Raw genomic sequence first — 22,800 nt, forward strand, 5'->3', positions numbered from 1 at the left:
ATTAATATATAGTAATATATATATTTGTAAGTATCAGATTTATGTTTTTTTTTTTACATATTTTTTTGCCTGAAAAGGTTTCAATCATTCTGTTGCTTGAACTTAATTATTATAAACTATGTAGGCATTTGGAAATGAATTTAGCCATATTTATTACAAGAAAGTATGAAATTAACTATAAAATTTATCAGTAATTTGTAACTAATTCATTGTTAGAACATGTCTGATTAATTGAATATTCTTATAATTCATAGCTAAGTAAGATTATGTGTTCATATTTTTGTTATTTAGCGACTACAAAATTTTATCTGTCGTTAATTTTCATTTTCTAATAGTAATTTTTTTTTAAAAAAGTTTGAAGTAAGTTTTTTTCAAAAAAGATATTTGAAATTAAAGTTCTGTAAGCCAGTGCTAAAGAAGAGGGCTAAGGAAAAGCGAAAAATTCATTGGGATAGATGCAGGGTCAATTAATTTCCGCCAATTGTAGCTGTGAGTGCTAAGTACTTTTGATTAATAGTTTGCAGGATTTCTAGAATAGGAATAGGCTTTTTCTTTAGACTAAGACTCTTTGCTTGCTTCTTTCGACCAGCTCAGCGGATGAGTTGCCGTATTCGATACTTCTTTCTCTTACGACTAGTGCGCTATTTGAGATAGTGAAAAGGGGGTGTAGTGCTAGAAAGTTTTGAATCAATAATTCCTCCAAAGTCATTGCTAGTACATTTAATGCAGTTACTGTTGAACATACATTTCACTTGAAATTATGAGAATTTTGTGAAGAAAAAGTTTCAAAACTATTTTTTTCAAAAGATATTTGGAGTGAAAAATTGATACTAGATTTTCTTGACACATGTATAACCAAATGAGTTTTGAGAAGCAAACTTGAAAAACATATTTTAAAAATTTAATCTATATCTAAATGCGCCGTAAATAGAAGAAAGGAAAAAAATAATTTAAATCGTGACAAAATTGATAGCCGAAATATAACTTTTATTCATCTATCAAATTTGAAAAATAGTCAGACATGTGCCTTTAATATGGTCGGCCAATAGCAACATGTAAATCTCAGACGAAAATGACTATGAATTTGATATATGTTAAAAATAAGTGTCAAAAATATATTTAAATTATTCTCTTTTTGAGTTTCATATCTAAATTATTGAGATTGTGAGTTTCATAGCTAAATTATTACTTTTTGTTTCTCAAACTAATAAGTGATAATTTAGGTATGAAACTCAAAAAAGGGAATAGTTTAGATGTATTTTTGACATTTATCTTTATACGTTATTATCTTTTTTTTTCCTTACTAATTTTGATATACGTTAATCGATCATACTTATTGAAAATAACATTTTTATCATATATCACAAGGTAACACTAAGACTATTCTTTCCATACTAACTTGTAAAATTATACTAAATATATTATTGGTGTTGTTCTCCACTTAATAGTTACACTAAATATATTGTTGTGAACTTGTGATTGTTTTTCAGATTCTTTTAGTCCCTCAAATTCAAAACAATAGATGTTTAATTGATTTTAGATTTTGAAATAAAAACCAACATGAATTTAGTTATGATTTTCCTTATTTTAAGATCAACATAATTACTATCGTGATTAGGAATGTGCAAATGAAATGGATTGAGAACTATGATGTTTCAAATTCAAATCCCTGTGGAGATAATAACAGTGAAGTACTAGGCGATTTCTACTCATTTGTCTTAGATTTGATGGAGAGAGGCTACTTGATATCCGCTATTGATGAGAGATAACATATCTCATTGGCGAAAGTTAACCAAGATGTGACCACGGTTATAATAAAAGAAGTAATACCTTTTTAATATTATGAAACATTAATTATTTTGAATTAGTTTTTGGCGATTAAATGTCAATTATTATTTTGAATAGAATGAAATAAAGACAGACAAAGACAAGTCATTAAAATTTATTTCTTAGGAAAGGACATCTTTGTTTCCTGGCATTTTTTTTTTCTTTCCCCCCCCTGTTTGTATAGAATTGAAGAGATGAAAAGAAAAGAAAACAAGAAAAAAAAAAAAAACACCAAACCGAGTTTTTTTAGACATATAAGGAGGACTATTATTACTTTTTTTTTTTATAAGACTTTTATTACTCACTCTCAAGCAATTCTTCGAAACTTCCATAATAATTAATTTGTATCATTTTATGAACAAATATTTCAATGAAAGGCAATTCGGCGAAACTACACACTGCTTAATTTGGACGGTTATTTTTTTTTATCGCATTAATTTGAGACGGAAGGAGTAATTTAGATGAATTTTGATTATTTTATTTTTATTTATGTGTTTTTTTTATAATTAAAATATTTATAAATCTGTAAAAACAATTACTACTAAGGTGAACTGAAAAAAGAATAATGAATTTGAAATTTGAAATAATGATTTGAAGTTGACGAAATTTTATACAAATTTCAAAAATAATCATTGATTTAAAAACAAAACTTAAAATTTAAGTCCCAAATTATATGACCAAACGTTCCAAAAAAAAGAAGAAGAAGTGAGTAATAATAGTCTTATCCAAAAATAAAATAAAAATGGGATGCCAATTCTTATTATTTCCTCGTGTTTTTCTCTATTAAAAGAAAGACAACATATGTTGCCATGTTGGGATACATAATGCTAGATCCTGGGGGAATCTTACTTTACTTAATTAGTCTTTTAATTTATTAAAAATAAATTTTCTTTTTACTTGTATTATTATTCATTTTAGTAAATTAAGAAAAAAATATTTCTTTCTTTCAACATTTAGTAAAATAAATTCATAATATATATATATATATATGTGTGTGTGTGTGTGTGTGTGTCATGTCATGAGCCAATAAAATAAAACGGAGGAAGAAATTCATGATAACAAAATAAAAAATCATTTCACACGGAAACAATTTTATGGGTTTATATTTGAAAACATTTTCAATATATACATAATAGTTTGGACTAATCATATCTTTAAAGGGCCCTTAAATTTTTATATAATGTTAAAAAGAATAGCTAGTATGACATGACAAGCACGTATATATATAGTACAATGACTTTAGTTTCTTGAGCAGCAAGATATATATTATTATTATTATTATTATTATTATTATTATTATTATTATTTTAATTTTGTTGGAGACACAACATAAACGTTAAATTAAATAACATGGATAATAATTTAATAATCATTTCCTCTCTTATTTTTTTAATTAATAGTTCCCAAGAGTCTAACTCATAATCACAATTATTACTATCAAAGTTCTTTCTTGTAGTATTGTTTTTTCCTTAATCAAATCCAAGAGCAAAGTTATATATGATGAAATACATGGGTTTGATTAATGTCTATTAGATTCAAATTGTTATTCAAAATCATAAATTTCAAATTTTGAATTCGCTTTTGATCAAATCCAAAACTTTTCTTGTAATATAGCCACCTCAAGTTCCGTTGAATTTAGCGTAACATAAATGTTAATTTCAGTTCTAAGAGATGATCAGTTGAAAAAAAAAAAAGAGACCGTAAATTTATTTTCTTATATTTAAAATATATAAGTGGATATATATGATCATTTTCTATATACATAAATGTTATACTACAACAATAATATATTCAGTCTGTTAATCCTACAAATACGGTTTGGTGAGGATTATGTACGCAATTTTATCCCTACAATATGATTATTGATATGTAAGTTGTTTTCGATATTCTTTGCACAAATAAGTATATCAAAAATCAGGCATGTAAAATAATGGGATAAGGGTCTGAAAAATACCCCAACTTTGGTCGGATTTGCTGTTGTGATACTAAACTTTCATAAGGACCTATTACCTCCCTAGACTATTCAATACCGTATTTTTTACCCCCTGAATTATTTAATAGTGTATTTTAAAGGTATATATGTGCCCACGTGGACACATTACTATTTATAATTTTGCATTATTTTTTATGTCCACGTGGGCAAATATATATGTTTAAATTACGGTATTAAATAGTCTAGGGAGGTAATAGATCATCAGGAAAGTTTAGTATCGCAACAACAAATCCAACCAAACTTGGGATATTTTTTAGACTCTTATCCCTAAAATAAATACAATTAAAAAAATTACAAACACAATAATATAAGGTAAAAAATGAAAATTATTTCAAATGGACAAATTTACAAGGGATCAGATATAACACAAAAGGATGTTGGGTAGGCAAGGCCCGCCAGGGACAAATTTACAAGGGATCAGATATAACACAATAAAGTCATGCTTTTGCTATCACTTGTAGCTTTTGACATGATAGTAAAAGTCCGGTCAGAGTCATGATCGAACATGACGTTTGTTTGGTGGACATAATTAAGAAATAAAGTTATGCCTTTGCTATCACTTGTAGCTTTTGACATGATGGTAAGCGTTTGGATCATAGTCATGATCAAATATGATGCTTGTTTGATGGACTTAATTAAGAAATAAAATTACGTCTTTGCTATCAGTTATAACTTTTGATATGATGATAAACGTTTGATCCTAATAAATAAGTACGATAAAAAAATATAATAATTCCAAGAAAGTCTTAATTCAAAATTAAAAGTAAACTATATGTACGCGGTCCATATCCTATTTTCCTTTTTTCTATGTAAGTAACGTCCTTATATTATAAATGTATTATTAATCAACAAAAAGTCTTTGTCTCTTTTATCTTGTAGCTACCCACGTAGTCAAATAAAAATATCTTTTTATTTTTGTTCAACACATAATTCAAATATATTCAATTGACAAAAAATGCAGTGTGGGGTTTGGAAGTTCGTTTTGTGGGGATGTGTGGCTTTTTGGGCTTCTCTTGTCCCATTCTTCCTGTCAACCTTTGTGTGTGTGTGTGTTTGTTATGTGTGTAGTGGGATAAATTATGTATTTGTGATTCACTCAATAGATAATAATTGTATAAAGGGTTCTCTTTCTCATAAAAATGTAATAGATTATTTTTTAATTTTTTCTTACCTTTGTGTTTATCTTTTTGCTACGAGGACATAAATTAAAGATCAACACAAAATAAATATATAAATAACGATGACCTAAATAAATAGATTCAAAATATGTGGATCCAAAAATTTAAAATTTGTATCTGCTTATTTGTAAGGTAAAAAAAAGTTTCACACACAAATAATGTTAGTTTACGGGAAGGGTTAGTTAGACCAAAAAAAACTACTACTAAAATTGTAGTATTATCTGTGTATTTATATACCTTAAACCTATCGTTATTTAATTAGTACTACTACTAATTAACTAAGTACTAGTAGTTCTTTTGTCCCGATCTATACTTTTTTTCTTTCCTTTGGAGAAATTATAAGCTGAATTGTTTTGGGAGAGTTCTTTTTGTATATATATGGTGAGTAAAGTAAATAAATTCTTTAAAAAATGAAATAATTCTTTGATTGGAAATGAGGAAATACATCCATATCCATATATCTACATACACTTTTGTGTATATTATACTATAGTAGAAAAAAACAGATATATCTTCATTGACATATATAATTTTCTTGGAATTTATAAGATTGCATTAAAAGACATTTTTTTCATTTAAGTAATAAATTATTAAAAAGATATTTCAATAATCTATATATTTAAAAAATTAAAATTCATAATAATCAATACCTTAAAAACACATATTTTTAAAAGTTTATAAGTTCTAAAATCATAAATTATGGGTGGCCAATTTATGATGTTTGATTAATCTCGACTTATAAGTTATATACTCTTTTTGTCTTTCAATGTCATCAAACACGTAGATAAGTCAAAATATATTTACAAACTAGTTTAATCGGCTTATAAGTTTAAACAATAACGTATTTATTGATTTTATGTAAACGATACGAAGAATTAAGTTGTTACTATATTTTTTGGATTTTTATGCCGTTGACTTGAAGCGGGGCTTGACGTTAAAGTCGTTACATCAGGCTGCCTTAGATCATTTGGAAGTTGGGAATAACCCTCTCTTGCCACGCTATTTCTTTCTTCATTCCTCGAAACTTCTCTAATTACCCAATTTAACACTTAATATTACAAATAATTATAACCTATGCTTTTATTCCTTTTTATTATAAACCACTTATTACATTAATTTAGATACTCTTCCCCTATATATATAAGCATACGTATACTTGCCCATCCCACATCTACTGAAAATTTCTTGAGCTTATCACACTTTACTCCTCAATACAGAAATGGCAGCAGCTAAACGGTTTTTAGATAACTCTAATCCGGATACGAACCAACCGAATTACAAACGCATGAGATCTACTACACCTTCTTTCGCTTCGTACGTCTCGATTTTTTCAAATATCAATTAATTCATGTCGATGTACATATTTAATTTCACGATTACCTGACTTATATAGTAAATCCTTTTTTTTTTTTTTGTAGTGTTATTAAGGAAGCAATGAAGGCGAATTTCCTAGAGAACTTGTCTTCTGCTTTGGAACCGATGCTCCGTCGAGTGGTAAGGGCTTAAAATTTCACTTATGATTACTAAACTTTATGTTTCGTAAGTTTATGAAATTAACTTTGTCACGTGAAATTGATTTTGCAGATTCCTGAGGAAGTGGAGAATGGACTAAGGCGTTATTCATGTCGTTCATTAACGAGATCTCCTTCACTAAGAATCAAAGCACTAGAACCATCGAATCTTCGTCTCATTTTCAACAGAAAGCTCTCGCAACCAATATTCACCGGAAGCAAAGTCGTCGCCGGCGGCGACGACGGCCAGAGTCTTCAAATTCTTCTGGTGGATACAAGCGGCGAAGGCATGGTTCCGGCGACTTTACCTTACCCTATCAAAGTAGAACTCGTCGTACTTAACGGAGATTTCCCGTCCGGAGATACTGAAACTAATTGGACTCGCGAAGAATTCGACAAACACGTCGTTAAGGAGAGAACCGGAAAGAGGCCATTGCTTACCGGCGAACTCAATTTCACGATGCGTGACGGCGTCGTTTCCGTTGGGGAAATCGAGTTTACTGACAATTCGAGCTGGATTCGGAGCCGGAAATTCAGAATTGGCGCAAAAGTGGTTCAAATTGGAAATAATCAAACTACTGTTCGAATTACAGAAGCCGTTACTGAATCGTTTGTGGTTAAAGATCACCGCGGAGAATGTAAGCAATCTCTTCTTCTTCTTTCATTAGAGTTTCTTTTGGTAGTCAAAGCTAATTTTCTAAACTTTACAAAAGTCCTTAGATTCATTATTCTGAATTTCATATTTTATTGCTTAGCTCGAACACACAACCTTAGGGTTGGAGGTTTGAGTATGTTTACTATCCGAGCAATCTCTCTGCTAGCTAGGAGTTAGGACAAGCTCACTTAGTGACTCCGATATGATAAAATGTTCTTATAAAATTATTTGACTGTTAACAAATAACAATTTTTTTTTTTCAATTTCACAAGTTTGAGGACATTTGTGACCCTTTTCCATTAAAAAAAATGTATATGTTATAGCATGTAATTTGACTTTTTTTTTATAGGTTACTTATGGTACTTGAAAATTAATGAGTTTGTGTCATGTTAAACATGTTGCAGTGTACAAAAAACATTACCCACCAGCACTAGGAGATGAAGTGTGGCGCCTTGAGAAGATTGGAAAAGATGGACCTTTCCGCAGAAAGCTCTCTTCAAAAGGCATCAACACTGTACAAGATTTCTTGAAGTTGGCTACTATTGACACACCACAAATTAGAACTGTAAGCCTCTAGCTACTCACACAAAACAAATATAAATTAAATATGAATTACAAAGATCTCTTAAACTGTTTGTGATTATACAGATACTGGGAACTGGAATGTCAGATAAAATGTGGGAAGCAACATACAAGCATGCAAAAACTTGTGAGATGGGCTCAAAGTTATTCATGGCCCGTGGACCAAACTACGAATTAATCCTTACTCCGATTTGTCAAGTTGTTAGGGCAGTTATTGATGGGCAAATTTACCCTACTCATGACTTACCAGGAATACAAAAGGTATGATTTTATATGCACTTTGTGAGTTTGATTCTTGAGATATTGTAAATTTTGTATTTGAACACTTTGCTAATATCTGTACAACTGTTAATTAATAGGCCTATATCCAGAATTTGGTGAAGGAGGCTTATGCCAATTGGAGTTCTTTAGAGGAAGTTGATGAGACAGCACTACTAACTCAAGGTACTTCTTCATACAAAAAAAAAAAAGCTATGGTGTTTGGGCCAGCACACGAGTTATTTCTTACTCTTTTCATCAGCATAGATATTGGGTAACTCTGTGCATCGAAATTTGAACAGATGATGAAATCACCTAATATGAATTTAAATATGAAACCTCATGGTTCTCGATCCATTTCATTGATTACTAGGTCATAATTAATGTGTTTAAGCTTTCCTAATAGTATCACATATGTCCACCATGCACAAAGCACAAGTTTTTGGAATTATTAGCAAGATTATAAAAAGAGGTCTTTTTTTTCAAAAAACACAAGTTTTTGGAATTATTAGCAAGAGTCAACACATTAGTACAATGTGTTGGTTATTAACTACTACTAATACATAATATAATGATTTTGTCATATGAACAGGAGAACCAATGGTGGATGAGTATCCAAATGTTCATCAGCAGCAACAACCAATGATACGATCCTATCAACAAAACACAATTTTGACAGATGCATCTGAACAGTTAGTCGAATACAATGACTGGATTGGTAATCCTAACTACATTTGATACACTTGCTGATAATAGCGGTGGTAGTTACTTATCAGATGGATCCTCTAATAGAGAATTGTGTTAAATTTTACATTGTCAGCATATAGAAGTTAACTTGAATTCTTGTAAACAGAAGACAATGAAGGAATGAAACTTATGCTTACAGGTAAATGTACATAGTGTGTAGGAACAAAATTTTGCCCAATAAAGGGCTGAAAATTGTTGTAGAAGTTGCGCCACCCCTTTGTAAAAGATGTGTGGTCTGGCAATAGTATGCAAAAGTATGTTTCAATTTTATTTTTTTTTAAGATTCAAATTTGAATTGTCTATTGTAGAGAGTGATTGTTCATTTGAATGAACAAATTAATGCAAATTTTTACTTTGATTATGCATTCAGTTATGTCTTGTTTATTTTATTTACAGTACCCTTCTTACAACTTCTTGAAATTTCCAAAATTGTTCTGAAGTTGGCAGGTACAAAACCTAGTATTTACACCAAATCAAATCAAGCAATTGAACATGAACAGTTAAAAATTAAATTGAAAAATTATAGTTACCTGCATTGATGGCAAACACCGGTAGCTAATCCTATTACCGGTGCCTGCCACCACTTTATCATCTGTGTTTTTTGTGCTTCAGTTATCACGACTAGTTTGTTTTTGTTATTGCTCTTTTTTTGTATGCTATGTACTGCTTTACACAGGGCTCTACTTCATTGTTGTCACTTCTTTCTTTTCTGTATTCTCTTTTTCAAACTTCTTTGAAATGCTTTACTTGAACCGAAGGTTTATTGGAGACAACCTCTCTATCTTTACGAGATAGGGGTATGATCTGTGTACAGTCTACTCTCCCAAACCCCCGATTGTGGGATTACACTAGGTATGTTTTATATAATTAAGTCTTGAGCAATGAAATGAAGGCACAACAAAATGTAAACTTGCTCATTAAGATAAAATTCTTATCAAATATATTCAACAGCAATATCCTGCTACACTAGACAAAATATAATCTTATTTACTCACCCTGGTAAAACTTGCTCAAAATCTGTTATGACAAAGATGATCAATTGAACAAGTATCTACACAATTTAACTAAAGAATTTAAGAAATGAATTGAATTAGTATTGTTAAATTTAAATTGCTGCATACGAGATATGTACAACCTCTCTAAGATAGAAAAAGGTCCAAAGTACTCAAAGGAAAGACACTAAAATTCACCTTCCGCGACCAATAGAGCAGGTGGCTGAAGAATCACTATCAAGAAAGCCACAAACTAGACAAACTAAGGGCATAAACTTAGCCAATACTGGAAGCATGTGTTGTTGAACTGCTACTGCTAGTCCATTTTGAAATAACTGAATCGGGTGAGAGAGATAATGCGTGATTGTTCAACAATCCAGCATCATCACCGGGACTTGGCTTCCCTATTTCTGTTGCTGTTTTATCCATACTCTGAATTCCCAGTAGAGCCTCCAAAACCTCTGGCATGGATGGTCTCAAATCCCTGTCGTTCTGAAGACACTGGAAAGCCAACTCTGCCACGGCAGTGATCATCAACTTTACCAAGTTATTGGAGTCAAAACCAAGATTTGAATCAACCAGCTCATGTAACGTGTTGCTCTGAATCTTGTTAATTGCCATATTTGATAGATTTATTTCCTGTCGATGCCTACAGATATCAACAGCTGGCAGAGAGGATATAAGCTCGATTAATACCACCCCGAAACTATAAACATCACTTTTACTGGTGAGTTGATAGCATTCGTGATACTGGGGATCAACATATCCAGGGGTACCCTGTGGAGCTGTTGAGACATGTGTAACATCAGTAGGGAAAAGCCGAGACAACCCAAAATCAGCTACTTTGACGCAGAAATTACTGTCTAGGAGGATATTGTTAGTTTTTACATCTCGGTGAATGACCTCTGAATTATGGAGAAAGGCTAGCGCGCTTGCCGTTTCTATGGAAATGCTCATTCGTGTATTCCATGAAAGTGATCCAGGCTTTGAGAATTCCCCATGAAGATGATCAGCAACAGTACCATTGGAAATATATTCATACACAAGAAGAAGCTCACGGCCATGGCGAGATGTGCATCCGTAAAGGGTAACTAGATTTCGATGGCGCAAACGAGTGAGGATTTCAATTTCATTTCGGAATTGCTCAACCCTCTTGTAGTTGTTCTCATATAAACGTTTTACAGCAACAACACGCCCATCTCGAAGTTTACCTATAACATGTCATGTTCAATCATATGGTTAATGAATCAGATCAAATGTTTAGGTTTAGTAGCAGGCTGGCAGTGAGAGAAAGCCCAGTTCAGGATAATTTCTCTTACCTTTATATACTGTGCCAAATCCACCTTCTCCTAGCTCTTTGCTGGAATCAAAACTGTTTGTGGCTTCTTCCAGTTCATTGTAATCGAAGACATGAACTCCCAAATAGTGAGAAGATTTTTCAGGGTCCATTGTTGAGGAGGGATAGGAAAGGATACTTCTGGTTATCAAAGACGAACCAGCATGACTTTTCTTCTGTCGATGATAATAGAGAAAGAAAATTACACATGCCACAATGGCAGTGAATGCAGCTGCAGTTACACCTGAAAGAGAGAAATATGTGACTAGGAAGTTCTTGATCATTGTTAAAGAGAAGGATATCATAAGATGAACATGGTCAAAGGAAAGTTACCTACGGCAACCTTCACTCTGATATCTCTTTTATCACCTGTAATGCAGACATAAACAAGTGATGAGATGATACAGAACCACGACAAAATATCTCCAGTAGTATCATAAAGACATAAATACAACTTCTTACTGTTTCTAATTTACAAAGGAATTATGTGGTTATTTTCTAGTCTGTTATGAAACACAGTCAAACGTGGATTTGGACTTAAAGTTTCTGAATTTACTATGAAAACGTTGTTCTGTTTAGGGTTGTATTTGTTATTCAAGCACAACGTATAGTGCCCTCTGTTATTCAGGCAATCTTGACATATTAGCCTCATTCCCTTTTGCAGAAGTTCTGGTAATTCATTTTTGCATAAACAGGGTTCTTGCATAATTCTACTGCATAGTTATAGTGCACTAGAAACTCAGTATGAATAATCACAAAACAATAATCTGTGGCATTGCTGGCGCAGTTTACAAATGGAGAAAACAAAAAAACCAGCTAAGAGAAGGAAACAAGGAAAATAACTGCTGTTAAAACAACATTTTGAAAAGCCTGAATACTGAAGTCAGGCGACTAGGTGAAAAATAATTTGTAAGTCTTATTAACATCTAAAGTCCACCTTCAACACCTACTGGGTAAGAGAGTCAAAAGATTCTAGATGCGGCAAAAGAATTAGAGATTTCAATCACGGATTAGACAAGAAGAACTAGAAAGGTAAAGAAATTCGGGAAGTATTCAAATCTTAGGTTGGTAGAAGTAAAATCATGGAAACAGAGTGGGAAAAAGTTGTTTTATTTTGTCATAGCATCCACATGCGCCTTAGGGACTAGCAAAGAATACCCTGACTGAGACTTGCAAACGCAAAAATTCTCGTCTTCAGTACAGAAGTATTGTATTTCTCCCTTTCACAGATTTATGGGTTTCAAGAATCTTGAGATGATCACTTCGGATCATTGGTTCCTGGAAATTCTATCACATATCATAGGTGTTTTTATGTCCATTCTATCATATATCTCAGCTAATTCTTGAAAACCAATCCCTTAGGAAATTCTCATTCCTTGAAAATAGAATCCATTGCTAAATTGTTGCTAAACTAATGAACTAATCTTTCAAAAAATGCATTGTTATCTCCATTGATCACAAATTTTGATATACCTATCTTGCTGGGTGAAGCACATACAAACTTGCTGCTGCCTAGTACTACTAAATTCTTAGAACAGGCATCATCAAAAAGGGCTTGTACTAGGCAAACTGTAAGTATATTTTATTATCTGGGCTTCATAAACATGATAAAGAATGCCCCAACAAATGTTACAAGGGATGGAATAAAATAGGAAGGTGTGAAAATAATTGGAGTTTCCACCAAAACATGGCAGCCTATAGGTTTTTTTCTCTTCTCTGGCAGTCTTATTTGACAGTTGAAGACTCTGACCTACCAGTTAGGTTCGACTAATTATTGGCAAAAAAGATAAGTCAGAGATGGAACACACCTTGTTCCTGTACAAAACCGTGTACAAAACCGCAGTAATAGGAATAAGTCCGGTCCCGACAAAGGCAAGTTGGCTCTGCAAAATCTGTTTCTGACCAACATAACCCCCCTGATCTCTCACAAGCCATGCATACTAGGCTTTTGTTGTAAACCACATCAAACCCTTGCTTCAATAGCTCCAATATTTTCGTACTTCCTTGGTCTTGGAACCGCTTAAATGCCGTTAACAACACAGGAACTATGACATTTCGCTCACAACTCCCATACTGCGGTCCCCAGAATGATATAAATGACTGATCTGGATAGAAACCATGACTGGACTCTCCGGTGTTATTGCAGCTAAAGGTGAATTTTTTCCATTCAGAAGGTATATCGAAAGGACAAGCATAGAACAGGATGAGAATCCCAAAGTCAGGACCATAGCGTAATAGGGGATCATTAAAGCTAGTGTTACCGAATCTATCAGGACAAATGTCTTCCTCAAGATCATTTTGGGCAATTCTCATGGTTTGATTGTCTCCATTGATGTCAAGTACGCGAAAATTATGACCATCGATATGTATAAGGGGATCCTGATTGGCTTCACATGTAAGCTTGAATTGTGGAAGACCACATTCTTGAGGTCGATCGCCACCCCAGAAAGGGAAGCTGATATTTTGAATATTCCCACAGGTGTAGGAGCTATTACAAGTGGAATGCTGTTTATCCTCTTGGCCATAGGATGGCGAGGACGTGATCAAGAAGCATAGGAAGGCGATGATGGAATGGAGCAGAGGAAGAGGGAAGTTTTGAGCATGCATTTGTGAGAACTCATCAATGATAGACTATGTTGGTTGGAGAACCTATGTATTAGAAGAGTTTGGCAAAATATATGATTCAATTGAGTTGTTCAAGTGTCAAAGTTAATCCAGTTTTGACTAACAAAAGATGACAAACTTGAGAATTGTTATAAACGAAAAAAGAAATGGCTGCTCATGTTTTATAAGACTTTTCTGTGATTATTTTACTATAGAAAATTTCACTTTTCAACTTAGACGAGTGGGACGAAAATAAGTTTCATTGTTCACAACTAGAAGGAGAAATTTCAAATGAATAAAAAAGGGATAAATATTTTACACCAATCTTATTGGTAACTTCCATTCAATAACCTTACAGGCTGAAACTTTCCGCGGACTAAAAATTACAGGTCTAGATGAAAGAAAACAAAGTAAAGAAAGGAAAAGAGACGGAAACTCTTGAACAAGAAAAGGAAATGTGTGTTTGAGAATTCTTTCTTTGTCTGGAATATAAAATTCCAAAAATCACATCATATTCGTAACCTGACTGCACCTGTTGACAATGTGTATATTATTAAGGTTTTTAAATATTCATTGGCATTTTGTGAAGCTGATAGTCAGAATATTACAGGAGATAAATAATAAAAAGGGGTAGAGGCTATTTTAGACCATGACACTCAGAAACCTGAATTTGGTCTACAAACAAAACAACAACAACAACATACCCAGTGAAATCCCACTAAGTGGGGTCTGGGTTGGTCTACAAACAAGGCTTCTTTTTATGGAGTATATATTATTTATTTATATATATAAATAAAAAGTTCTTTTGGGTCGTGCTTAAGAGAGAAACTGCGACTTGAGTTGTAGTTCGCACTGCATCACATAAGCGTAAGGTTCCAACGCAAATGTTGTCATCTTTTCTAATTTCTTCCCTAATTTTCATGGATCTGTCCTAAAACAAAATGGGCTACCCTAGGGGGTGTCAAATGAGCCAGTTTGCCTGAAATTGGATAGGTTAAAATGGGTTAGCTTAGGGTTGTCAAACTAAGCCTAAAAAAAGGATCCGCCCAATCTATCCACATTTTTATGGATTGAGCAGCTTAAGATAATTTAATATTGGTAAATTGAGAAACTTTTATAAAACATACTACTATAGATGCTAATTACATAGCGCATCGATAGTTTCAATAATTACGTATCTTGTCTGAGTTGCTTCTCTAGATACCGTATAATTTCCTCTAGATACATTATATCTAGCGAATGTATCTCGCCTCTCTCCCTCCCTCATCCCTCTACTTCTCTGTATCTATGTTTCATAATTTCATATATCTATGTATCTAATATCAAATATACACTGATCTATCCGAGGAAGAGCAAGTGGTGATGTAATTATTTTAAAGTATAGTGAAATTTAATAATAGTAAAGATGATTTTCTAATTAGGTAGATTTCCTAAATTGTAACTCATCCAATTATTCTCCATTTAAAAATAATTGTCAACTTATCCCTATTTAATTCTCAATTTCAACCCGCTTTCTGTCTTCACTAAATCATAATCGCAAGTTTTGCTCAAATATTTTTATGAATTGGGCGGGACCTTTATTTTTGGGCTTAGTTTGACACCCTTAGCTGATAGCCCAATCTTTAATGGGCCTTTCAATTCAGTATATTCGCAGTACTGCCCCTTCATTTTTGGCTCTTTGCGGAAAATTCAATCTGTTTCAGATTTTAGACCCAATAAAATATGCAATTTGATTCTTTTGAATTCAAAGTAAGCAAAAACTAGAATTAAAGTCAAATACGAACATCAGCTATTCAAGAAAACATGATACCATTGGCTGATTGGTGTATTAAAAAAGATAATAGGATAATGACTAAACACGTACGCCAACTATGGAATCACAACATTGGACTTTTTCTAGATTAAATTAAATAGCATTAAGTTGGAACAAGTAGGACTGTAACCCTGTTATATTTTATTTTTTATTTATTTAATAAGAGATTGTTTGGTCGTCGGTTAGATTATGAAAGTTTTAATAATGCAAAGATTAATTATTTCATCGTCTATTTTGTATAAAATAAGATATAAACTAACCCATAATTTATAGTATATATTTTATTTATTTTATATAAGATTGTAAAATGATAACTAAAAATCATATTTGATGTGCTAAATTTTGTATTAAACAATTATCAAGCTATATGCTAATTTTAATGCATGAATAACTCTCTTCCTAACTCGCAACCAAATGATCTCTAGATTTATGAAACACGTCTTGACTTACCACATTAAGACAAGTTTATAAACCTTGATTCAATAAAAATAACTTTTTTTCACTTTTAATTAAAAAAATTGAGTTCAAATTCTAAGAATAAAGGGATTTGATTTTTCTTATATGAAAAATATAAGATAATTATAGCTAGATTTAATCAAATTATGAAAATTTAGCAGCAATGTTCTATAAGAATGAGGAAAGATAAATAGCAAGAGTTTTGGGTGTACCTTCGCAATGTTTAAACTTAACGGTACCATCTTGGCAGTAGCACAAAAGGTTATGGGTTGAATTGTTATAACCGCACCTCCCGTCTGATTCCTCACACTGCCCGCACTCCGACGCGCTCCGCCAGTCCAGCACGAAACCCTCTCCCATGGCGGCACCAAATCCTCCGATCCAATCATTGTTCTGGAATCTTCTCCTTTCCTTCACCGTCGCCACCACTTTCTCTTCACAAATCCCAAACCAGTTCAAATCGTCTGGCTCAGTTTCCCCAACGTAGAAATACGTCGTGTTTCCACTTGATTTCAAGCATTCTGCGGGAAGAGAATCGGGTAGAGGTTCCGTACAATCGAAATAGAAGGTAAGTTCCAGAGCGGAATCGGAAAACTTCAACGGCAATTTCTCCAATGTAAGGTTGTGATGTGCTCTAGGGCATGTCTCATTGAAAACATCAGCGTCCACTAGAGCGAGAGAATAGCTTTTATAATCTATACTTTTGACGTAGAAAGCATCGCCTGGAAGGTAAATAATCGGAAGCGGTTGGTTTTTTGAGCAATTGATTCCAAATCCTGGATAACCACAGTACTGAGGAGCGCTGGCGTTGTAATTGTCAAGTCTCCAGAATGGATATGAAATTTCCACTCCATTGCAGGTTGATTTAGGACAAAATGCATAGGAGGAAGTATCATTATTTGCACTGGATCTGACGAAGGAGAAAAACAGAGACACAAAAAAGTAGTAGTAGAAGAAGCAGATTGATTGATTTTGAAACATGATCAATTGATATCAAACAAATTGCAAAGCTGATTGGTATACATGAGATAGTAGTAGTATAAACTTTTGCAGCTTCAAATGTAATAACACTCTCAAAATTCGAACATCGCCACATAAATTAGAACGAAATAAGTATATATTTTTGTCAACATGAAGTATGAAATGTTGAATATTTGGAGGTTGTAAAGCTTTATAGTCTAATGGATAGGCACCAAACTATTTTGTCATTTGTTATTGAGAGTTGGATTTCTTAATACAGATATTGACTTTAGTGGAAATACTTTTTTTTGAAGACTTAAGTTATATTTTATGTATTAGGGAAAACATAAAGAATGCAGGAAGAAGGTGAGATGATTTCAAAATAATGCACAAGAAAAAGATGGTCAATTACGACGTCAACTAAAAGAGAAAAAAAATAAGAGAAGGAAATTGCAAGGCAGTTTCTCTTTTTACAGTACAATACAAGAAGTTTCCTTTTATCTGTAAATTGCAATTAAGGTACAGAAAGTAATCAAAGAGGATTACAGCAGTGTAGCACTAAAAATAGAAATAGAGATTAGAGACGAGGCGACATTTGAATGTTAATTTAACTAGCGTTTTATCATACCTTTAATTGATACTTAAAAAAATGAGTGTTTGAGGTTGCTTATAATAGTAAATTTTGAAATTTAAAGTTGTGAAAGAAAATGGTATAAAAGAAAATGTTTTCCCATGCAACATTAGGAAAGTATTTTTTGGTTTGTTTTATTTAAGTAAAAAAGATATCATGTCAAAAGTATTTTTATGTAATCTAGTAAAACACTATCGGAGAGGGGAAGGGGGTGATCGAGGGTGGTGGGGAGAGGATGGTCAAGGGAAGGGGATTGGGGTTTTGGTTGTTGGGGAGGCCGGGGTTCGAACACAAGAAATTTGAAATGTCACTTGTGAAATTTGTTTTTCTTAATTTCATTAGAAAAATCATTCTCATTTTTAAGAATTTTATTTTTCAAAAAAAGATGTTTCATACATTCTCTATCCCAATTTATAGACACTTTTTCGTTTTTTCGAGAGTCAAACACTTTAATTTTGATGGAAAATTTACGCATGAAATCTTCAATTATTTTGAAATGAAATTTATATATTTGTAAACTACGTATAAAATACCATAAATCATAATAATTGACAATTCAAAATATTTAAAAGATATATGAAAAATTTACGGTCAAAACTAAATTTGTTTGAATCTAGAAATCTGAAAAATGCCACATAAATTGAGATGAGAAGTAACATTTTAACTGATTAAATATGAAAAAATGGACATTTTTTCTCTATTACACACACGTAAATTGGATTTAGAACATCTTATCGCTACAAGTAGATATATTTTGGTATTGTTTGTCCACTATAAAGTGCCAATGACGACAAAGTACGAACAATGTGTCCCTTATGGTACAGCGTTAGACAAAATTCAATTATTAACTCAATTAATATTTATCTTAAAAATAATTTGATATTTATAAAAATATAAGTTGATAGAATCTAGTAACTTTAAAAAATTAAAATTTAAAATTCATAAACTTTTAAATATTATGTTATTTTTAAAATAAAATTATAGATTTTTATTTAAGTGTATACCGTATCGAATAATTGGAATGATCTTTTTAATTTATAAAAGAAAACCAAAAAATCTCAAACTGAACCGAATAAGTATAATATATTTATATATTAACAATATGTTATATTTTATATAAATATTTTTTCTAACATTTTTTTAAATATAAATATAACCTAGGTCCTAGACCTCTGGTGACGACTCTACGACTTTGTCCTTTAATTAGTTTTTCATTAATCAGGTTTTAAAAAAAATAATACTAGCAAAACTTTTGCAAACACTCCTATTAAAAGTTTAATATCAAACAATACAGTAACAAGGTTTTACATTCTTAACTTCTTGGTGAAGAATTAAAGTGCTTCTTCAAGAACACACTTGCGAAAAAAATATTTTAATAATTTTGAGGTGATACTTTAAAAGTAAAAAAAAAATGAAAATTAACCAAATTGTACCGATACCGAAGAGAAACCAATATGATTAGGATAATTTTTAAAAAATCTAATTCTGGTTATGTATTATAAAAAACCCAAAAAATTGAAATGGTATAATTTTTTTTAAAATAACCGATCGAACGATATCATTGACACCCCTATATGATAATTCACTTCTAATTATCTTTAAAATCATCTCTCTCGAAGGACATAAAACTAAAAACAAATTTATAAAAGATTATATAACCAAATGTTCTGTAGAATCAAGTGTTGAACTCGAAGAAGAATATATAAAGGGCATTGTTGGCTTCCCCAAAGGGATCATCGATGATCCTTCTGATCGCGAGGGAGAACATATAAAAGGCTTTGGTGGAAATTGGATGGTCTCTAAGTTACCTTCAAGCATTTCAATTGCCTTACTCATTGATGGCCTTTGTGAGGGATCAGTTTGAATGCACCACAAGCCTACTAGTATCATCTTCTTAGCAATTTCTTCGTCTTCTTTGGTCGTGATGCATTGTATATTCAAGTCTTCATCTGTCACAAGGCGTTGATAAGCCCAACGCGGGAAGTATATTTCACTATGATGACTTCTTTCAGCACTGTAGTTCCTCCTTCCTCCAACCATTTCAAGAACCATCATTCCATAGCTGTAAACATCGGATTTGTGTGAGACGCCTCCAAAATTTCTACAGAATACTTCCGGAGCAATGTAACCAATGGTTCCTCTTGCTTCCAACATTGATATCATGCTTTCTTTCTGAAGGCATAGTTTAGCTAAGCCAAAATCAGATATCTTGGGGCAAAAGTCTTCATCAAGAAGGATGTTGTGAGGTTTTATATCAAAATGCAGTATTCGTGCATTGCACCCTCGGTGCAAATACTCCAGTCCTCGACCTATCCCAAGTGCAATTTTGTACAACTTTTCCCATCCCAACTTAGAATCTTCACCATAGATGTGTTGATCGAGTGATCCATTCGACATGAATTCATAAATAAGAGCTCTTTCTCGACCATTGAAACAGAATCCCAACAGAGTAACTATGTTCACATGTGAAGTTCTACTGATGCTTGCAACTTCGTTGATAAAGTCTTCTCCATTCCCTTTGGTAGAATTTAAAATCTTTACAGCAACAGGACGGCCGTTTAGGTAACCTTTATAGACCCCTCCATAACCCCCTTGTCCAAGTTTCACTTGAAGTGAATTTGTCATTTTCCTAATGTCTGAATAGCTGTATACCTTAGGGGCAAGGGATCCATATTGCCGGAGGAAGGTCTCAACATTCTGATGTTCCCTCCCCTGCTTTGGTAACGAAAGGCGTGTAGCAGATGATTTCTTAAAGACAAACCAGTAGATCATGTAGCAGATTAATACTATTCCTATCCCAGCAGCAGAGATACCTGTAATTAACCAGATGAAAAAAGAGTGTTTGAGTTCACTGATTATCTATATGTTCTCGGTCATTGTTGAGAAGAGAAGGTCAATATAACATGAACAAGGTCAAAAGAAAATTACCTACGGCTATCTTCACCGCATTATCTCTTTTACTGCCTGTAATGCATGCAGAGATAAACAAGTGACAAATTGTTACAGAACCATAATAAAGGATCATCATTAGTATAACTTATCAACAGCTATCACCTTACTGTTTCTTATCAAAGAAGGTTTTGTTTTACTCTATTAACGGAATTATAGTAAAATGTAGATTTCGACTATTAGTTTCTAGATATACCATGACTACACGTTCTGCTTTGGAGTTGGAATCATTATCCGAGCACCACAGTACTTTCTGTTATTCAGGCAAACTCTACGCTTAGATTCAGCCTAGTGCACAAAAAAGAAATCCATTTTGCAGCACTTGTGGGTAACTCATTTTCGTATAAGCAGGGTCCTGATATGTGATAGTCGTTTCAGAAGTTCAGTACGTAAACCCTGGGCTGCCAATTGAACTCATGTTATATTTGCCAAACAGAATTAGGGAGATTGAACACACCTTGATCCGGTAATATATAATCGCGTTGTAAGAATAAGTTCGGTCCCGGTGTGTTCAATCTCCCCGAAAATGTTTCCCAAATGTTTTTTTTAAAAAAGAAGAAGATATATATCCATCCACTACATATATATATATATATATATATATATATATATACACACTTCTTAATAAGAGTCTACAACACACAGTAAGCGCACACGAGGTGGTCAACATGTGTGCTTGAAGTAAATTTAGTCATTTTAAATAATACTCTATGCTTCTTTTACTTGTACAAAATGCAAGGTTGTTTTATATGGACATCAAATGACCAAAAACCCAATATCATTTAACTCAATTGTCATATGTTATAGAGCACTGCAATTGGCTGAAAAGGAACTTCAGTGTAGCTACGATATAAATATTTGTACTCCTTGTCAAAACTGCCCCTATGCGACTATGCTTATCGTATCAACCATGTGTTACGTGGTGAAATTAAAGACATCTTCTTGAGACAAGTCATTTTATGCGGGATCGACCTAGATATACATGTCATTTTTATTAAAAATAGATAATATTTAATATTTATCATTTCACAAAATCAATGCCTAAATAACACTATTACTTTTATTTTATCCTTGTGAGTCATTAGTCTTGAAAATATATATTTGACTAACATAGAAAAACTAAATAAATATTTCATGTTCATTGGTCAAATTAAATAATAAAAATAAATAAATTCATGTTCATTGATTGAATACTTGACTTCAAAAAAATAGTAAATAATGATAGAATAGTAAACTTACTTAGTTTCTTAATGCACGTGAAATCTAAAATGGTAACATATAAATAGGAATGGAGGGAGTATATACAAATAGAGAATTAAGATATACTCCCTCTATTTCTTTTTATAAGTCATCCTTACTATAAATAGTTTATCCATAATACTTGTCATTTCATAAAAATAATGCATAAATTACAATATTCTTTCTATTTTACATTTATGAGTTATTAGCCTTGAAAATATATATTTGATCAACCTAGAAAAAACTAAGTGAACAATTCATGTTCATTGGTCAAATTAATTAAACAAAAAAAATTAGTTCATATTAATTGATGGAAAAGTTGACTTAATTTTTTTTAAATAAAGGTAGAATAGTAAACTTACTTCATTTATTAATACACATAAAATAAAAAATAGTGACATATAAATAAAAACAGAAGAAATATTGTACTATATTGTATTAATGAATATAATATTTGAATAAATTATATTATTTTTAACAAGCCATAGGAAAAGGAGCCTTTTTCCCAATCAATGAAATGCAAAGGAGTCGAGTAGAAAAGAAACTCAAAATTATGTAAAAAGTACTATGAATTACAATGATTAATAATTTAAGTATTTTTAAAACATATATAAAATTTGTTGGGCTCTCGAAATTTTACGTATGCCACATAAATTGGCACATAGAAAATAACACATATTATTTAAAATAACATAAAAATATTATAAATTACAATAATTAACAACTTCAAATATTTATATATATATATATATATAATTGATTGATTTTCAAAATTTTATATGTGCCACATAAATTGAAACGAAAAAATAATTATATTGGCCCCGTGCGTGTATCTAGTCATCATATCATACTTAATAAGTGGTGGTTCCTCACTACCACCAAACCAATCAAAAATTGCCATCTTGCTAATTAATATTTCTTTCTTTTATATAATATTTTCTATTTCTATTTTCTATTTCTTTCTATCAAAAATTGCCATCTTACTAATTAATATTTCTTTCTTTTATATAATATTTTCAAAAATTGCCATCTTACTAATTAATATTTCTTTCTTTTATATAATATTTTC

General features: G+C 31.9%; 2 protein-coding genes across 8 annotated transcripts in view; one reads left to right on the forward strand and one right to left on the reverse strand.

Annotated features, from left to right (window-relative positions):
* Nucleotides 1–6,104: 6,104 nt before the first annotated feature.
* Nucleotides 6,105–9,118, forward strand: LOC125858408 (protein SAR DEFICIENT 1). Of its 2 annotated transcripts, none has more exons than XM_049538179.1 (7): nucleotides 6,105–6,312; nucleotides 6,417–6,492; nucleotides 6,583–7,147; nucleotides 7,569–7,729; nucleotides 7,813–8,007; nucleotides 8,106–8,190; nucleotides 8,597–9,118. In XM_049538179.1, the coding sequence occupies exons 1-7, from the start codon at nucleotides 6,218–6,220 to the stop codon at nucleotides 8,740–8,742; spliced, it is 1,323 nt and encodes a 440-aa protein (XP_049394136.1). In that variant the 5' UTR covers nucleotides 6,105–6,217; the 3' UTR covers nucleotides 8,743–9,118. The 2 variants fall into 2 exon arrangements, with proteins under 2 accessions (XP_049394136.1, XP_049394137.1); XM_049538180.1 differs by having other exon boundaries at nucleotides 6,119–6,286; nucleotides 6,415–6,492.
* Nucleotides 9,119–9,810: 692 nt separating this feature from the next.
* Nucleotides 9,811–22,800, reverse strand: part of LOC125858405 (LEAF RUST 10 DISEASE-RESISTANCE LOCUS RECEPTOR-LIKE PROTEIN KINASE-like 1.2) — a 20,061-nt gene continuing 7,071 nt past the window's right edge. Inside the window, exons 1-4 of one of the 6 annotated variants that reach the window (XM_049538172.1) lie at nucleotides 16,165–17,240; nucleotides 11,413–11,448; nucleotides 11,063–11,323; nucleotides 9,811–10,954 (exon numbers count right to left, since the gene is read on the reverse strand). In XM_049538172.1, the coding sequence (XP_049394129.1) occupies nucleotides 10,020–10,954; nucleotides 11,063–11,323; nucleotides 11,413–11,448; nucleotides 16,165–16,933 (2,001 nt within the window). In that variant the 5' untranslated portion in view covers nucleotides 16,934–17,240 and the 3' untranslated portion in view covers nucleotides 9,811–10,019. Of the gene's footprint in view, nucleotides 10,955–11,062; nucleotides 11,324–11,412; nucleotides 11,449–12,887; nucleotides 14,149–16,164; nucleotides 17,246–19,165; nucleotides 20,357–20,471; nucleotides 20,508–22,800 lie in introns of those variants that run through there. The other 5 variants (XM_049538171.1, XM_049538173.1, XM_049538175.1 and 2 more) reach the window with 5 other exon arrangements.

Source organism: Solanum stenotomum, chromosome 3 (genome assembly GCF_019186545.1).
Source record: "Solanum stenotomum isolate F172 chromosome 3, ASM1918654v1, whole genome shotgun sequence".
NCBI classification, from domain to species: domain Eukaryota; kingdom Viridiplantae; phylum Streptophyta; class Magnoliopsida; order Solanales; family Solanaceae; genus Solanum; species Solanum stenotomum.

Excerpts from the sequence above, each read along its gene's own strand:
- LOC125858408 (XM_049538179.1), top strand. The coding sequence starts at position 6,218 with ATGGCAGCAGCTAAACGGTTTTTAGATAACTCTAATCCGGATACGAAC. Across the intron at positions 6,493-6,582 it reads AACCGATGCTCCGTCGAGTG|ATTCCTGAGGAAGTGGAGAA; the intron begins GTAAGGGCTTAA and ends TTGATTTTGCAG. Across the intron at positions 7,730-7,812 it reads ACACACCACAAATTAGAACT|ATACTGGGAACTGGAATGTC; the intron begins GTAAGCCTCTAG and ends GTGATTATACAG.